General features: G+C 42.8%; 6 protein-coding genes across 6 annotated transcripts; all 6 read right to left on the bottom strand.

Annotated features, from left to right (window-relative positions):
• Positions 1 to 262: 262 nt before the first annotated feature.
• On the bottom strand, positions 263 to 1,825 carry LSM04_005751 (protein of unknown function DUF4205; the record flags this gene model as incomplete). The annotated part of the gene is made up of 1 exon (XM_067335121.1): positions 263 to 1,825. The coding sequence occupies one exon, from the start codon at positions 1,823 to 1,825 to the stop codon at positions 263 to 265; it is 1,563 nt and encodes a 520-aa protein (XP_067195246.1).
• Positions 1,826 to 2,185: 360 nt separating this feature from the next.
• LSM04_002228 (SH3 domain) lies at positions 2,186 to 2,995 on the bottom strand (the record flags this gene model as incomplete). The annotated part of the gene is made up of 1 exon (XM_067335122.1): positions 2,186 to 2,995. The coding sequence occupies one exon, from the start codon at positions 2,993 to 2,995 to the stop codon at positions 2,186 to 2,188; it is 810 nt and encodes a 269-aa protein (XP_067195043.1).
• A 231-nt stretch (positions 2,996 to 3,226) lies between these two features.
• Positions 3,227 to 3,625, bottom strand: LSM04_002091 (Ribosomal protein L32e; the record flags this gene model as incomplete). Its single annotated transcript, XM_067335123.1, has 1 exon — positions 3,227 to 3,625. One exon carries the CDS (start codon positions 3,623 to 3,625, stop codon positions 3,227 to 3,229), a length of 399 nt encoding a protein of 132 aa, XP_067195035.1.
• Positions 3,626 to 4,332: 707 nt separating this feature from the next.
• Positions 4,333 to 12,858, bottom strand: LSM04_001926 (Ankyrin repeat-containing domain; the record flags this gene model as incomplete). Its single annotated transcript, XM_067335124.1, has 1 exon — positions 4,333 to 12,858. One exon carries the CDS (start codon positions 12,856 to 12,858, stop codon positions 4,333 to 4,335), a length of 8,526 nt encoding a protein of 2,841 aa, XP_067195023.1.
• Positions 12,859 to 13,392: 534 nt separating this feature from the next.
• LSM04_006525 (EF-hand domain) lies at positions 13,393 to 15,159 on the bottom strand (the record flags this gene model as incomplete). The annotated part of the gene is made up of 1 exon (XM_067335125.1): positions 13,393 to 15,159. The coding sequence occupies one exon, from the start codon at positions 15,157 to 15,159 to the stop codon at positions 13,393 to 13,395; it is 1,767 nt and encodes a 588-aa protein (XP_067195299.1).
• Positions 15,160 to 15,802: 643 nt separating this feature from the next.
• LSM04_003378 (uncharacterized protein) lies at positions 15,803 to 16,924 on the bottom strand (the record flags this gene model as incomplete). Its single annotated transcript, XM_067335126.1, has 1 exon — positions 15,803 to 16,924. The coding sequence occupies one exon, from the start codon at positions 16,922 to 16,924 to the stop codon at positions 15,803 to 15,805; it is 1,122 nt and encodes a 373-aa protein (XP_067195106.1).
• Positions 16,925 to 17,201: the final 277 nt, after the last annotated feature.

The raw sequence follows: 17,201 nt of genomic DNA on the forward strand, positions 1-17,201 counted from the left end.
CCTTTCTTTTCCCTACTGTTCCTTTTTTTCCCCCTTCTGACTCCAAATCGCTTTTTTTTCCTTCTAGTTGGTGGTGCTAATGCAACAATATAAACTTTCAAAAGATGTCAAAAAGAGAGCAAACGTGCAACTATCTACTCCAATTTTATGACAAGTACCCAAACGCTGGCATAATCATCATCATCATCACTACAACTATTGCAACCACATGAGCAGAAAACACTAAAAAAAAAAGATCAAATAAAAAAAAGTTCACAAAAGCTCAAAAGACCGGCTTAAAACCGTTCCAGTCGATTTCCCCATCGCTCCACAAAGGAATTTTACGGACTGCAGCCTGGAGAAATGAAGAGTTCCCATCACTGCTGTGACCAATTGCATGAGATTGAGCAGTGGAGGATACGGAGAGGAACCTCTCCTCTCGCCTCGGTGGGCCCGGTTCGTAGAAAAATATATCACAGAACGCAGGCATCCCCATTCGCCCATTTTGCTCAAACTGACGACGGGTGTCTCTCTTAAGAAAGAGAACAGCAAAGCGGCCTTGGTGGTGTACTACCCAGACTGGGTATCGTGGTGTCTTTGTGCCCACCTCATCCAGGATTGTATCAGCTGGACCACTAGAAACATAACCGCATGACATTCCCACTGCGTTTGCACCCAAAGTCAACTCTTGCAACGCATAAGAAGTTGTTTCTTCTTCGCCATGCAAGAGAATCCTAGCCACGTCTGAGGAACAATAACCTTCGTTATTGATCAATTGACCATTTGCGGAACCCATAGCTGTGGCAACCTTCTTGATGCCACGAGACAATAGCACAGAGAGGAAGAAACAAAAAACACCTGACCCTTTAGGTTCCATCCAATGCTCTAAAACCGAGAGAAGCCTCTGTTCAACATCTTCCAGGGTTACAAAATCACGCCAAAGGATTAAATTTCTCAAGTCATTATTTGCTTCATTCACTCCTACTGATCCATTTACCAGACAAACACGAGATGGATCAGGTTGAGCACTTGAAAGGAGTGTCATAATGGCCCTCTGAAGACATTGCTGCTGATGCCGCTTAATGTCGACGAATGCCCCTTTAAAAAAAAAGGAGCAAATATAGGCTTGTACTACTGCTATAATTCCTTCAGGGCCTTGGTCCCATTCAATAAGGCCGTACTCCACGTCTTCATCAAAAACAAAACCCTGTTTAAGGAAAGATGTGGGAATGTCGTTTTCCCCACAAAGTAACTTCATTATTGATCGAGCCAGTCCTCTCCCCACTGAAGATTCCTTTTTAACATCAAATGACCCACTAGATCCACGATCACTCATTACTTCACTTTCACTACTAGTATCACTGTTGCTGCTTCTATTACTAGAAGCAGCACATTTCTTCTCTTTACCGGAGTTATCGTACTCTGACCGTTCGTGACGCGATGAACCTTCAGATGAGTGTTTAGTTGATGATCTTTTCTTATCCTTACTCTTCTTCTTTGCCTTTTCCGGAGTTGGAGGGGATTCAACTGATGCTTGTCGTTTTAATTCTTCTAGTTCTAAACGTCGCTTGACACGGAGATAGCAAAGCATTTCCATGATAGTTTCCACTCCATCAGCCTTAAGGAGACGTTGTGTCTCTGGTTTCAGTGCCATAAGGTCTGACATCAATGCACGTGAGGAAATGGTATCACTGTCTCGAGGATTTTCCTCATCAAAAGCGTGTAACGTCTCTGTAAACTTTCGCTTATGCATGTACTCTCTCAGAAGAGCTTCTGACAGAAGTTCCACTTGCTTCTCATGGGACATCTGGTGTATCGAAGATGAAAGCTCCTTCTTTGACGGCATTTTTAGTGTACTCTTAGTCTCTGAAGAGTCGTTCTTCACCCAAGTCAGATACAGCACTTAAGCAAGTAAAAACAAATACAAAAAAAACTGGCAAGGTATTCCCTACGGTCATACGGAACGAAAAAATAAAAAATAAGGAAAAGAAAGAAAAAAAGAGTTTGTAATGGGGAGAAAAGGAGGAAGAAAGTGTGCGCTACAGGCGCATTGTCTTTTGTGTTTTCACACGAAAGGCAAAAACAGTCTTATCGTTTTTTTTTCATTTTGTCTCCTTATTGTACGACTTGGAGAAACAATGAAGAATGATACAAAAACTGAAACGGGAATATGAAGAAAAAAAGGAAGAAATTTGAAACCGTACGTTTACCCTATGATACCTGCGACACGACGCACTAACCCCTCATCAGCAGTACTTGAACCCTTTTTATCCCTGCTAGCGGATTCAATATCTACGTAAGCAAAGAGATCCAATTCCGTTGTTTTCCCCGCGGCATACTCATCCAGAGCTGCGATCATTGAACGCGTTATTTCCTCCTCTTTTTGACAACTTTCACAGCATAACGGGGTTTCAGCAAATATCGTTTTGCAGTGGTTGCAAAAAAACGGTGGAGTTGTGGTTGCTACGTTTGGCAGTGTGTAGTTGCTTGGAAATATCCCGCGTCGTCCCCGCAGGGTTCCCTCCCACCACCCGTCGTTCCACTTCCGGTGGACCTGAACGACGTCGCCGACATTTAGTCCCAACTCGTGTTTCTGCCGCGCCCCAAACGCAAAAGCGGCCACGACAATATTGCACGTGACGAAATTACTCGGCAGCAATCGCGGCTCCTCCTCTGGGCGGTTTGTGTTGACGCCAAACCACCAGCCGGCAGCCGCACTCCGCCGCACCACCCGCAGCACATCCCCCCGCGCAAAACCCAACTCCGCCGCATCCGCCGCCGTGTAGTCGTACAAACAGAGCGCCCGGTCGCAGAACGTCGGCATCTGCCGCGGCCGCATGTTCGATGAGACAAGACAGTTGGGGAAAAGACCCCGTGCGGGTGCCGCCGTCACATATCCCTCCCAGAAACCGGAGGTGCTGCCCTTCGCCGTCACCGTAATTACATCGCCACGGCGGAAACTGATCTCATCCGCCTCGAAGGCGTCGTAATCGGCAAGCGCAATGCACTGCTCCATCGCTGTAGCCAAAAAACTACATGGAAAAGAAGAAAAACAGCGAACAGAACTCACAAGCGAGAAGACAGGAGATCTCAAACTAGACAAGTAACAGGGCAAATGAGGGTATTGAAGTGAAACAAAGCATGAAAGGGAAAAAAAAAAGAAATAATAATCGAAAAAAAAAGAAAAAGGAGGGAAATAAAACGAGAAACCCGTACCTTTTAGCACCGCCCTATTTGTTCCTCTCTTCTACTGGGGAACCTTCCGAAGCTTGGCGTTACCGTTGATCAGGCGCACATCAAGTTCATGGGCCTTGCGCACAATAGCCTTGCGCAACTTGGCGCCCACAGTGTGGGAGATCACACCAGCGTACTTGCGGTTCTGCATAAGCAGCATGTAGAGGTCCTGCACATTGTTTACAGGGAAGTTCTTGAAGCCCGATGGGGTGATGTACTTTGTCTGGCGGTCGCTACCATAACCCTTGTTGGGCATTGCCTTCTGTCCCTTGTAGCGGCGGCGGACCGGCGAGTCCTCACCTCTTGGCTTGCGCCAGCTGCTGCTAAGCTGCGGGAAGGCCTCACACTTGTGGCGTGTGAACTTCTTCGTGCGCTTCTTCACAACGCTCTTTGGGACAAATGGCTTCACCATCCTTTCCGGTTTCTCTAGATACATAAACATATACACAAAAGGAGTTAAGAAAAAGAGAGAAAACAAAAATCACAACAGAAACCATAATAATAATAATAATAATAATAATAATAATAATAATAATAATAATAATAATAATAATAATAAAACAAACTGAATGCAAGTCGCTCCCAGCAATCACACTGCATACAGAGTATATTATTCTTTCACTAGATCCAGTGTAGGAAATAAACGATTCGCACGACTAGGAATTAACTTGTCCCCTCCCAACTTTGCGAATTGGAATCCGGAAGGAATAGGTTTGCATGGACAAATATGCCCTTTGACGCTGCAATCAAACCTCTCCCTTACAAAACCAAAGGCTACCCACGACAGAGTGGTGTTAAAATTGATGATAATAAGTTTAGCACCTGAAGCTCCCCTCGACGGATTGAAAAATAAAGCCACTGTCACCCGCTACATGATATATGAATTAACACCATGCAAACCTCACTAAACTACAGTGAGAGAATCAGTTTTCATCCCAACAGTGCTCTATGCCAATGATAAGGTCCCCACTGCCCCTACAGTTTTACCTTACACAATACTAATATCTGTGGGTTTCCCCAAAGTTTTGTTTTTTTTTTTTTTTTTGGGGGAGGGGAGGGGCTATATTTCTGCCGCAGCAACAATATCACATTAGAAAGGCGCCCTTGCCATCACTATATTCAATCTGAGGCACATTTTTCTTTCTTTCTACTATTGTCATCCGGAAGTACCTCGAAATAAATTGGGGAATTGAACAACGGGTGCCCATCCATTAGTATGTGCTGGTAATAGTATCCAGGCTTTTGGGGGGCGGTAAAGCATAATTTACCGCTTACTTTATTAATCTCAATAGAGTGCCAATCTCCCTTAAATTCTACGGTCTCATTAATGGCCTGACTTAGTGGTAAATTTAAAACGTTTCGTCTTCTTATCCTTAGAGATTTACATTGGGATCCGGGATATAGACGAAGATCACGAGGACCATGTACCTGTGTCCAGCACGCAAAGGCCTTAGATGTATCAATAAGTTCAGGCGCCAGGGGTTCCAATGATGTCAACTGAATCATCAGTAATGAATATATTTGTTCTGCAGAAAGAAGATTCCACGAGGATATTCTATAAACTCTCCTTTCAACACAGTAGAGGGAACAACTATAAATAAAATTGCCACTATCGTAAAGTACACAGGTGGCATCTCCATACTCTTGTAAAGTCAGTGTTATTTGACGAACATAGCGGCACACTATGTCACCTAGGGGTCTGGCACATCCTTGTAAAATACCCATGATGAGGGGATTCAGTACATAAACGCTATTATTATGACACAAGAGATTTAATGCTGAAAGAACATATTCTTCATCTTGTCCCTCAATAAAGGAAGCAGTATCTATTACCAATGTACAGGTTGGAAGATATTCGTTGAGACGCGTAGCAACAGTTGAAGTCAAAAAAAGGAGTTCCCCCTTCAACCGTTCAATCTCAGATACCACTGCGTTATGACGTAGACAGGCGTAAATTTCGCACCGTGTGGGAGCTAACTGTATATTCAAACGCAACATCAAAGTTCCCTCTGAAAACTCAACCAATGGTAGATATTGTGGGGAAAAAATAACGACTACAGATTGAAAGCTTCGATTTAAGAAATCACTCACAATTTGTGAAGAGTGAAACTTGTTTATATCTGTAGCTGGTTTAATAATAAGAGATGCGAGAGCCTCAATTGTTTCTTCCATTAAGGTATGCAGCAACTCCAACGGAAACTCATGCAACACACCGTCATCAACCTCTAGTTTGAAGTTAAACCTATCAGTTTCTTTTCGTTTAACGAGAAGTTTCATAAGTTTCATTACAAAGTTATCTCGAATAAAACTAATACGAAGTAAATTAGCATCTGCCAAGATCTTGTTATAGACCGTTAAATAGAGTATGTGATCTACATCCTGTATCATGTCATCGCTAAATAGGATGATGCATCCACCACTTCCTAGAGATAATTTTCGTTTTTGAATAATCTCATGAGTGTAATGGAATGTAATGCAAGTACTAAGTAAAGTATCTTCTTGTAAACCAATTACAGAAGTCATATCTGCTTCTTGAACATCATACAGGCACTCTCTTAACTTTTCGTCTATAAATCCAGCAACTTTTGTCAAACCCTTGTAGATGAGGCGTTTAATGGCTTCTGTTGTCATTCCACCACCGCTCCAGTCCACTAAAACCCGTCCCCCTGTTAATGCAGGATGTGGAAAACTTTGTAGCTTCTCTGTCAATAAGAGACATTCCTCTTCAGCTTCGGCTCGTAATCGCATAATCTCTTTTTTTTTCGTACAATTAACTATCTTGTTGAGGTCAGGAACCAGTAGTCTACGGGAGTCCAGGTACAAAGAGTGTCGCAGATGCCCAGAAGAGATATCAGCAAATTCAGCAGAACGGTGTGACACCAACTTTAGTACTACTACTTCTGGAGTGGTGTCGCCATCCCAATTCTCGTAGTTTGAAAGTACAAGTGAGGAAGTTAACCACTGCAATAACCGAACCTGTTCCCTCATACTCTTTTTCTCTAGAGTACCCGGTTCGTAGGATATTCTAAAAGGTAATCCTCTCAAAAGTGAAGATTGAACGGCTACCTCATGATGTAACGTGAAAAGACCCGAAATTTCAGAAGTGCAAAATGCATCCTTTTGTAACTCATTAATACCTATTAGCCGTACATCTGCAAATGTCAAGCGTTTCATTTGATTCCGTCCAAATCCAACGGTGGTAGCTACCTCCGTAACTCTAAACAGATCATACAGAATAACCCGAACTGCAGGGGAGATGGTTGAGAGATTTTGAAGTACTGTTTTTGAAATCGTCAACGCATTATCCCGTTTCGAGACAGTCATAAGTCTCTTTAAGGTTTGTGCAACACGTAATACCCCAGCAGGGTTCCCCATTGCCACAGCTGATTCAAAAGCGGTCATCCCATATGAGTCTGGAGTATTTAAGGCATCAAGCAGTTCTGATGCCATTAAAGACCAATTGGTCTCACTCTCCCTCTGCTCTAGTATTTCAATTAGTGCAAGAAGAGTCTCTGCTCCCCCAAATGAAGCGATGTAGTGAAAAGTGTTTTGAGCACTTTTTTCAGAGGGTGTCTTCAATTGCACAAGGTTAACTTTAGTATGCAAAAGTAGATAAGAAACGGAGCTAAAATGTCCGTGCACTGCAGCGATTTCAAATGGTAGTCTCCCGTTTTTGTCCCTTTTGTTAGGATCACTCATCTCCAGACTAACAAGAAGTTTTATTATGCTCAAGAAACCGCACTTAGCTGCTTCATGAAGTCCATCGCAATCATCCCCGATATTCATATCTGCTAAAACGCGGACTCCAATCATGTTATTGTTTTTTACACACCAAAGGAGTAAAGCGCCACTAAACTTCCTTAAATTGATAGCGCAATAATATGTCATCTCCCCGGGACGAACACCTAATTGACCAGATGATCGATGGCGAGACTCCTCAAGCAGAGCAAAACCCGTCTGCAAAACTCTTTTTAGCCAACCGTAGTGCTGTAATGATGCGGAACAGTCAAGTATATGACGTTCCACATCAAGAGAAGGAGAGGGTTCAATTCCCTTACGCATAGCAGCATTCAAAAGTGTTCGAAGAACCAGATGGTTACCCATAGCATAAGACAAATAAACAGCTGAAAACTCGTCAGAATCTTTTGCTAAGAGATCTACATTTTCCACAGTATTCAATACCTTTATCACCACATGCCAACAACCACCAACAGCAGCACAATGTAATAACGTCGTCTGTTGAGAGAAAAAATCATTCATGTTTGAGGAATTCTCAGCCAAAGAAACAGCCACATCATCATGACCAGCGAAGGCCGCCGCCATAACAGCAGTCATCCCTTGAGTATTTCTAATAGAGAGATCAACTCCCTTCTCGAGGAGGTATTCTACTACCTTAATATGACCAGCATAAGCAGCTAACACCAACGCTGTGTTTCCATAGCGGTCCCTCGCGTTTAAATTCCCCTTCTCCACCAGAGATTTCGCCAATGATAGCTGTCCACGTTGACAAGCAATCATCAATGGGGTACGATTTGTGTCTCTATCACATGGATTAGTTGTAGGAATACGCAACTCTAAGAAAAACTCAAGTGCGTATCGCGATGGATGAAACAATGCGTGATAAAGAATTGAATTTCCCTTGGCATCGGAAGATTCCTCAATATCAGTACGTTGAGAGTGTTTCGCAATATTAACAAGAATATCTTTTGGAGCACAGCGAGCCGCTTTATGCATAACATGTCGTGCGACCCCAATTGCTCTCCCTATGATAGGCGGTATCTCCTTATCTGTGATGGTGGAAAAGAAACGGCCATCTGTGGGATTATCTTCCAACTTTCCTGCTGCCTCGATAATAGCTTCAAGAAGGTCCCACAACATCAACCCTGCCGATGCAATAGCCAGTGGATTCACTTCCTCACGTCTTAAACATTTGTTACCTGTAAGAAGAAAACGCATGATTTCTGACTGCCGTCGTAACAACTCAGCATCACGAGATCTAGCACTCTCTACAATTATTGCCATACAAAGTAAGAGAGGACTAACCTGATAACGTTCATCAGTGAAAAGAAGTTCATAATGGTACATTTTCTCAGACGTATTATTGTGATTTCTTTTATATTCAAGCTCAGCTATCCCCATCTGCTTTCTCCTCGCAACAGCGGAATTGCAGTTCACTAGAGATACACCGCTGAACACCAACCACTGAACCCATGACAATTTCCCAGCCGTCACAGCACATCCCAATGGAGTTAATGCTGCGATACAGAAGGTTTTATTTTCAAAGTAAAATGACTTATGATTTTCAGAGACCAGGTACAAAATAAATTCTCTGGGTAACCCAGCATATTGAAAGTCCAGTGCCTTCTCAAGATCTCCATTTGAGTTAGAATATTGTAGAAAACTCCGATACTCTTCATCACAGCTACACCGAGCAAAAATGCGGTACGGTACATCAAATAGAGAGAAAGTCATTGCCTTGGAAACCCATGATGATAAAAGAAGGCGGTGGTGTATCCCATCACAGTAAAACGCTAAAAGTGAAGAAAGAGATGGTACATTGTTTTTCGTTTCTTTTTCATATTTTTCTAGGTCTTGTAAGGGTATACCCTCGTTGAGAATCATTTCAAGAATGTCACGGTATTGTAGCTCAACTACTGCGTGAAGTACTGAGTAGTTTATATTTTGAGTTTTACGTCTGCTAATGCATAAACGAATAGCTCGAGATATTTTTTGGTTACAACTTCTCTTCTCTTCACCGCTCCCACATAACCCCAGTGCAAGAAGAAGCAACGCCCCCTTCACAGAATTGTGTGTGAGAGCGTAATCTATAGGGTTAACTTTAAATTCAGTACGAAGTATCGCAGTGGTAACATCTCTTCTCCCTCCTACTTCTGTCTCCGTAGAGTTCATAATTTCCTTTATAATTAGGGACTTTAAAATCAGGCATAATGCATCATTTCTAATTAAATAGTGTAGCGAACAGATCTCATTAGAGATTATGTCTTCCACAATTACACGAGGCCCGTAGCAATCAATTAGGGTTTCAACTGTCTGTGTCATTCCTTTTCTTGCGACTTCACGCAGAATAGTAGGTAGCGAATAAACATGACCAGCCCTAGCCAACGCTGTCACTGTTTGAGCAACCATAGAGTCATGATGCGGTGAAAAACGATGTGGAATTCCATCTATTAGTGCCTTTAGGGCATCACAGCAACGCACTGTGGTATCTGTGCACGTCTCCACAATTAAGGGTCCAGTGGAGAGCAACAGTTCCACCATTGCGGTGTCGCCCAGTCGTGCCGCCAGCCACAGTGGAGAAACTTCCCGTTTCTCAGAGTGCAGCGAACGGAGAGTGGAAGTGAGAGCTTTCACGGGAATAGGTCCAGTTAAACGAGCAGGTATACCACTTTGGATAAGGTACGAGACCATTGAAATATCGCGGCGTGCTACTGCTAACAAAAGTGGTTGTGTTGACCCCCTTACATGTTGGGACAATCTGACATGGAATTCCTCTGTCATGAGACGCAGGAGATCCATAGATCCACTGTTAACAGAATGGAGAATAAGTTCATCTAACCACTCACCAGCAGCATTTAAATCTGTTAACCCATACTGTCTACATGTATCTAGAAGAATCTGTCGTACAAGTATAACTTCCTTTGTCTCTGCAAGTTTGCGGATGACACAAGATAATAAACCTGTCTCATTAACATCTTTGTTTACGCCAGTCATTGCCAACAAAAGAGCTCCCAACCTTGTGCTAGAACGAACATTGTGGAAACGAAGAGGAGCCAAGCCAATAACAACAAACATTCTCACAATTTTGTACTGTTGCAAAGTAACTGCATAGTCAGCTGCGTTCCAACCACGGTAATCCGGTCCCGACCATGGCTTCATTCCAAGATCAAAAAGCAAGTACTCTAAAAGTGATTCTTGTTTAGCGGCCGCACAGTAGCTAAATACATCACGCATATACAGGCGATAATATAGCGTATCTTTATCTGGTCGTTGAAATATCATTCGTTTAAAAGGTTTTGGCGCAACGTATAAACGATCCCATACTTTCTTAACCCCAAATTTTGAAGCCTTTTTTGAGTGAATTGTTGTTGGTTCTACAATAATATATGTCTTTTTCGGAGGTGGTGGGGCATCATTCAGTACCTTCTGTAGTGTTGAAATCGGTAATGTGAGAAACCTTTTTGCAAGAACCCAAACCACTTCAAAGAAAGAACGACTCGCCGCGAGGTGAAGAAGTTCGGTTGGATGAATGTCTCCACTCACACTAGGATCAAAGTATTGCGCAAGATGCACGCAGACCTGTTCACGAACCGCACGATTTCTCTCGTTAACGTTTTTCTTCATAGCATGTAGTAACGCCAGAAACACCTCATTTGGTGATAGCAATTGCAAACCAAGTATAGCACGCACTACCGACACGGCTCCCCGCTCGGCGGCAGCACACAGTGCACTCCATGAGGCGTCGTAAGATGTAAGTTTGGCACCTGCCTTTACAAGTTGCTCTACCACAGCGTCATGGCCGGCGTTGATAGCAATAAGAAGAGGCGGATGTTCCGCAGTGGGAGCATTTGGGTCAGCCCCATGCTTAAGAAGGTAGTTTAGAGCCTTAACATCCCCCACAGCTGCACTCACTGATAGCGGGTAGCCAGCACCTTCAGAAGTGTTCAGGTCACAGCAACCCCGGTCTATACACCATCGAATACCAATATCATGCTTCATGCGACAGAAGCGATTAATAAGTTTGTTGTGATTTATTGAGTTTGCCAAACCTGTCCTAACCACATGATCCGCCAATTTATAGTGTTCTTTTGTGAGTAAAAAAAAGAGAAGTTCAATAACTTCATATTCCACTCTCCCTGCACCACAGGATAACAGCATCTCAATGGTATCTACAGATTTGACCCTTCCACGGATGGCGCAAAGTAGCGGTGTTACACCTTGTTGAACCACCACTTCTTTTCGTTTCAATAATTTTTTTTTCAACTTTGAGAGTCTTGGAACTTCTTCACACGTCATTGTGAGATATTGTGGTCTCGTCTCGCAACTACTCTCAGATAATGCAACGTCAGCACCATGGTTAACAATGAGGGAATTGGCAGCATCTGTCATACCAAATTCGCATAGTATATGTAATGCACTCATTCCAGTATTGTCGCAAACGTTTGGTGCGAGCATTCCTCGTGGTGAGGATGATAAGAGATAATTAACCACATGTAATTGACGTTTCTTAGTCAAAGCTGCCATAAGTGGTGTGGCACCAGTTATATCCCTCATTGAAAGCCATTTTTGGTACCTTCCGACCAGAAATTTCACTGCTTCAAGATGTCCCTTTTCCGCCGCTATATGCAAAGGGGTTTGCCAGCGACTATTTATCATCACAGTGTTTCCCTCTTTTTCTAGTTCCATATCGTCTAACAATAATTTAAGGACGGCTACGTCTCCAGCAGCAGCAGCCACATGTAAAGCAGATTGCTGAATAAATTCATCGCACTGGAATATTAAATCACGAGGAAATAAATAATGTTTGCAAAGAAATTTAATAGAAGCAATGTCCCCTTCCCCGCACAGTTGTTGAAAGGTGGGTGAGTATAGTAGAAATATATCAATAGGAGAGAAACCCAATTTGTTTTTGTAGATATTTAATTCGTTGGCTGAAATACCCTTAGCTCGAAGTCGCCTACATAACAATTCGACCATATAGTCATTACGGCGACAAAGAGCAAGATGAAGCACTGTATTCCCAGCGTTGTCGGCAATGAGAATATCTGCTCCAGCATCTAATAAAGATGATACAATAACCCTATTTTCTCCTCTTACCGCAAGATGCAAAGGTGTTTTACCCTGTGAATCTTGTTCATTAACCCTTACAAAGGGGAATTTAAGCAAATACGCTACTGCCTCCATTGCACCTAGGTAGACACATTCATGTAGTACAGTGCGTCCAAAGCAATCCTTCACGTTCACATTCCATTGATTAAGCAAAGCTGTAAGATCATTTAACCTAAATGGGCGTCCATACGCTGTCTGCTGCATCATGTGACGCTCCAGCAACACCGGCTCTGGTAACAAAGCACCGGGACGTCCATGTGCCACAAACACGACAGCGAATGCTTTACGAATATTCACACAACCACTATCATTATTACGATTACCTCGTTGTACTTGCACAATAGGCGGCGGTGGCTCCATCTCCCACGCGCATTTACCACGAAATATCAATGGGACAAGTGGTACAACATCAACGAGTCGAAGAGAATTTTCGCGCTCTAGCGAAACAAATCGGGCGCTTCCACCCTGCACGAACGTGAAAGGGGCTTTATAATCAAATGGGTGCAGCGGGTATTGCCGAAGACGTTGTACTTCCTCTGGTGTTACGTTAACCGGTAGACCCGACCCATTTTTCTTCGCCCTATTTACTTCGTTCTTGTTTTCTGGATTTTCTTTCTCCTGCGTTTCTGTGCGTTCTCCTGAAGCCAGTGCACACAAAAGAGTCCGTACATCGTGTAGTGTCTTGTTAAGGGAGATAAGCACAGTACCCACCAGTTGACTGCCAGTTGCTACTCCAGTTCGAATCTGACACAAGATGGGTGCGTCCAAAGGTGTTGAATTACCCTTGCATGAGGTCATTTTTTTTGACTCACGATTAGAAGCCTGCCCATGCATATATGTATATATGTATGGGAGAGAGAAGAAAGAAGGAAGAAAAAAAGAAAAGCGAGAGTATATTTGGGTAAGTGGATAAGTAGAGAAGGCAAAGAAGAAGGAAACATGAAGCACAAAAAAAGAGAGAGGGATACACAATGAGGATTTTTAATTTCAACGATTGTCATTTCTGGAGTTTCGTCAGTCCTCCACTCTCCAAACTGTTGCGTTAAAGAGACACCAATAGAAATAAATAAATAAATATGTATTTATGCATCTCCAGGGAGAAAATAATAATAATAATAATAATACAGTAAAAAAAAGAGGGGAACGAAAGTCCTCCACGGCCAAAGACTAGTGTCAGTCAGTGGGGGGAAATGGTGATCTAGTCTATCTTATAAAACCCTGTAGTTATCGAAGAAACGTAAAGACAGAGAAAAACAGAGCAAAGTTAAAGAAAATCTCTTCCTTGTCTCTATGTTTACAAGAGAACCACAGCAAGGCAAAAATTCATAAAATTTAACTCGGTAACAAACATTTCAAGAGTCCACTGCAATTAACGCACTGATCATTCCTCATAGCCTCACAACCCAATACAGCGTCACAGACTGCTCTATCGATCTGTATATTTTTCCAGTGTGGTTTTAGCTCTTTTATAACATTGTAAAGAGTAGGTAAGAGTAACTCCTCATCAATCATGCCACTACCAGAGGTATCTAGTTGACTAATGGTATTTTGGACCACATGCAATCCCTCACATCCTAGGTTTAATTCTGTCATTTTAGCCGCAATTTCCATTCTAGAGGGTTCATCTATCATATTACCCGAGGGAGGCCACATCTCCTGTACCATCATCACACGCAACTCATTCGGAGATAAATTCTGGGAAAACATCATTGACTCGATGCAGGATGCCACAAGCAAAGCTATATGCTCCTGGTCCCAAAAGACATCTGATTTGAGCATGTCTCTCATTATAAATACGCGGACCTCTTCACGGGACATGCTATACCAACTCTCCACGTCTGCATGAAGCAAATGAGAGCGTATTTGGCTTCGTTCTAAGGGACTCAAACGTCGCCAAGATTTTCCTGTGTAATCACGTGGTAATACAAAGTACCGAATAGTTAGCCGTCGCACTAACCGTTGTAAAGAAAAGCACTGATTATACGTAACCTCTGCAGCTGTGGTACAACTCCTAATTATGATCCCTAAGTCTGTTTCATTTAATTCAGGTAAACCATTTTTTAATCGTTGCGGTAGTTCATCAAGTTGCCATATCTCAACGTATTCTGGGTTAAGTTCTGCAAGAAGAATAGTGAGACGTTGGCCAACATCATATGAAAAATCTGCTAGAGAATGCATTGAAGACTCCAAACGGTAAAGAAAAGATGGTACAGATAACAGCATGTTTTTAGGATCCGCCACAACTATGTCGCAAAATCTTTTGCAATCTACACTGCCTATAGAATTAATGTATGGAGCCAATAAAAGTGATCTTCGACAAAGATATGATACCAACTCTTCCAGTGTACATTCAAGAAGTTTAAATGACTTTTGAAACTCATCTAAAAGAATAGCAAAAAATTGCCTGGCAGGCACTATAGAGTTTTCGCGTGCAATTGCATCTATAGAACGTAGCATCATAAAAACCTCATACGGTGAGAAGCATTGGTGCAACGGTGTCATCACAGTATTACTACCATTACCACTATTGGAAACTCGAAGCTGCCTTCGCTTCTCGCGGTAACTCGATGGAAGCGCGATGAGTTGATGCGGAAGCACGCCGCTGTCCTCTTGTAATGCGAGGATGAACTCTGAAAGGGAAAGTCTTCTATCGGCATCACGGTCAGCCTGTGACATAATAACCCCCGTCAGCCACAAGGTGGAAGTGAGATCACTGCATTCGCCTAGGCTTTCCATAAGTGCCTCGCAGAGTTCCTCTTCATCAATGTAACCATCATCATTTAAATCCATATTTTCAAACGATGAATCAAGAAGAAGTATCTCGTCATCTGACAACTCGACACTTGCCGGAGTCACCAGACGCTTCACCACCGCCAGATGCTTTGAAAAGTGCTGAAGGTATGATTCTAAATCAAATATCTCATCTCCACCTCCATACGTTGCTGGCACTTCTTCACCGAAGGCTGTTTGGAGATCTTGCAGCCCTACGAACCCGTCACCGTCTGTATCGAGTCGGATGAAACTATCCCGCAGGAGACGCAGCTCCTCTGAACTCAAATGACTGTAACTCAATCTGCATCGTTCTACCGTGTACCGCATATATGTTCCCCTCTCAGCAGAAAGAACTAACCTGATACAGATTTCCAAGTACATAGAGAGAAAAAAACGGACGTATAAATAGAGAGAAAAAGAGAAAGAGATAATAAAGAGAAAAAAAAACATACATCGACTCATCAACAAAAGAATTCAAAAAAGAAAAACAAAAAGAGAAATCTAGATAAGTGTAGTTTTAAAAAATACTTCCGGAAACCACAAGAAAAAGGCCCACCTCTTTCCATGCAGCATCCCAGGGTATGCAGTATCATACGAAATAACCTCTCAGAGGAATTTATTCCTCCAAATACGACTAGAAGCAAACAAAAAGCCTAATTCTACTCTCGAATAATACTATTAACTCAACATCATACATATGTGCAGATGTTCATGCATGCCAAGAAAAAAAAGACACACACGCAAATAGACGCAGATAGGACTATTTGCCCCCATCAATCTCTTTCCTCATTTTCCCCCATCCCAGCAACGACTCCACTCCCACCCACCACCTCCAAGTCCGAAACCCACCAAACCCTTCCCCACCCCCTCCACACAAACACACACAGCGAGAGAGAGAGAAAAAAATAAATAAATAAATAAGAATAAACCCGATACCCGTACTAAAAACTACAAAACAAATAGAATTGAACTACATGCGCGTACCGAAATCCAAATATGGCGCATCCTTGGACCAAATCACTGATGTGATGAAATACTTTTCTTCCATTCTGTACAGATCCTCACGAGGGATACCAAAGTCCTCCCAGTCTAACATTTCTGGGTCACGCTCTGGGGTGGCACAATTGTCAATAAATTGTCGGTCAAGCCAATCCTTGTTCCAAGCTGGTGGTCGTGTACCCAAGCCCAAGCCTTGATGAATCGGAAGTCGCTCATTTAGTGTACATCCGATACGCCACATCCAAGTAGGCATGTGCCAGGTGAGGTGTAACTGTCCATTACATTCTGAACACCAGCGCAACAAATCATTTGTTGTAAAACGCACTGGTCCACCAAGTTCAGCGATTCGTCCCTCAGTGTGATCCAGTAGAATTGAGCGACATGCTGCTTCTGCCAGGTCACCAGCGAATACGGGCTGATGAATACGCCTCCCATTGTTTGGCACTGGAACAATTTTAAAGTAACGTTGAGCCTTTAAATATTTAGAGTAGCTAAAGTCGTTCTCAGCAAAAATGTCTGTTCCTCGAATGATAGTAGCGGTAGGAAATTCTTCAAGAACTGCAAGTTCTGCTTGACGCTTTTGTCGCAGTAACTTCGATGGACTGTTAAGATCGGCACCCACCATTGACATATGAGTTAGACGAAGAATACCCATTTCTCGACACCACCGCGCTAGCATGCGTGGCCATTCTACATTGATTGCTTCCATTGAGAACCAAGATTGGCTATTTTCATATACTGTCGGTTCCTGCCAAGCACCCACAACATTTATGACATTATCTACTTTTTCTAATATTGATTTAACTACAAACTCCTTGTCAATTTCGTAGTCAGTATCAAAGTTCTGACCAACAGTTCCGTCACCGGCCATGCGAAGAGTACGTACACCACTTGCAAGACCTGCGCGAAAACGAAATGGCAAGATGCTAGTGAACCCATGGTAACAGCAGAGGTGATGTATATGCATGCCTAAAATGCCAGTGGCACCAAATGTAGCGATATTAACGCCCATCGTGTTTGCCTCAGAGCCTCCACCGCGCCATGTGGAAGAAATTTCGCCATTCATGTTTCGCACAAACAAACGGCGAGACATGATAAACCCTTTTGTTCCCACACCACTGTACGCGTAATGTAAAAAAAAGGGGGTAAGAAAGAAAAAAGAAAGAGAGAAAGGGAAAAAGAAAGGAACATTATACGTTGCTGTTGTTGTTGTTGTTGTTGTTGTTTTATATGTACATAAACTCAGAAAACGAGGTATCAAAAAAAAAAGGAAAGAAAGAAGGAAGGAAGGAAACGGACCAGTCAATGATCCGTTACCTAAGACCTCCTCCCATCCCTTTATCTATGTATTATTTTATTTCTGCTTATAG

This window comes from Trypanosoma melophagium, assembly GCF_022059095.1.
Source record: "Trypanosoma melophagium isolate St. Kilda chromosome Unknown ctg1segment0, whole genome shotgun sequence".
Lineage (NCBI taxonomy): Eukaryota > Euglenozoa > Kinetoplastea > Trypanosomatida > Trypanosomatidae > Trypanosoma > Trypanosoma melophagium.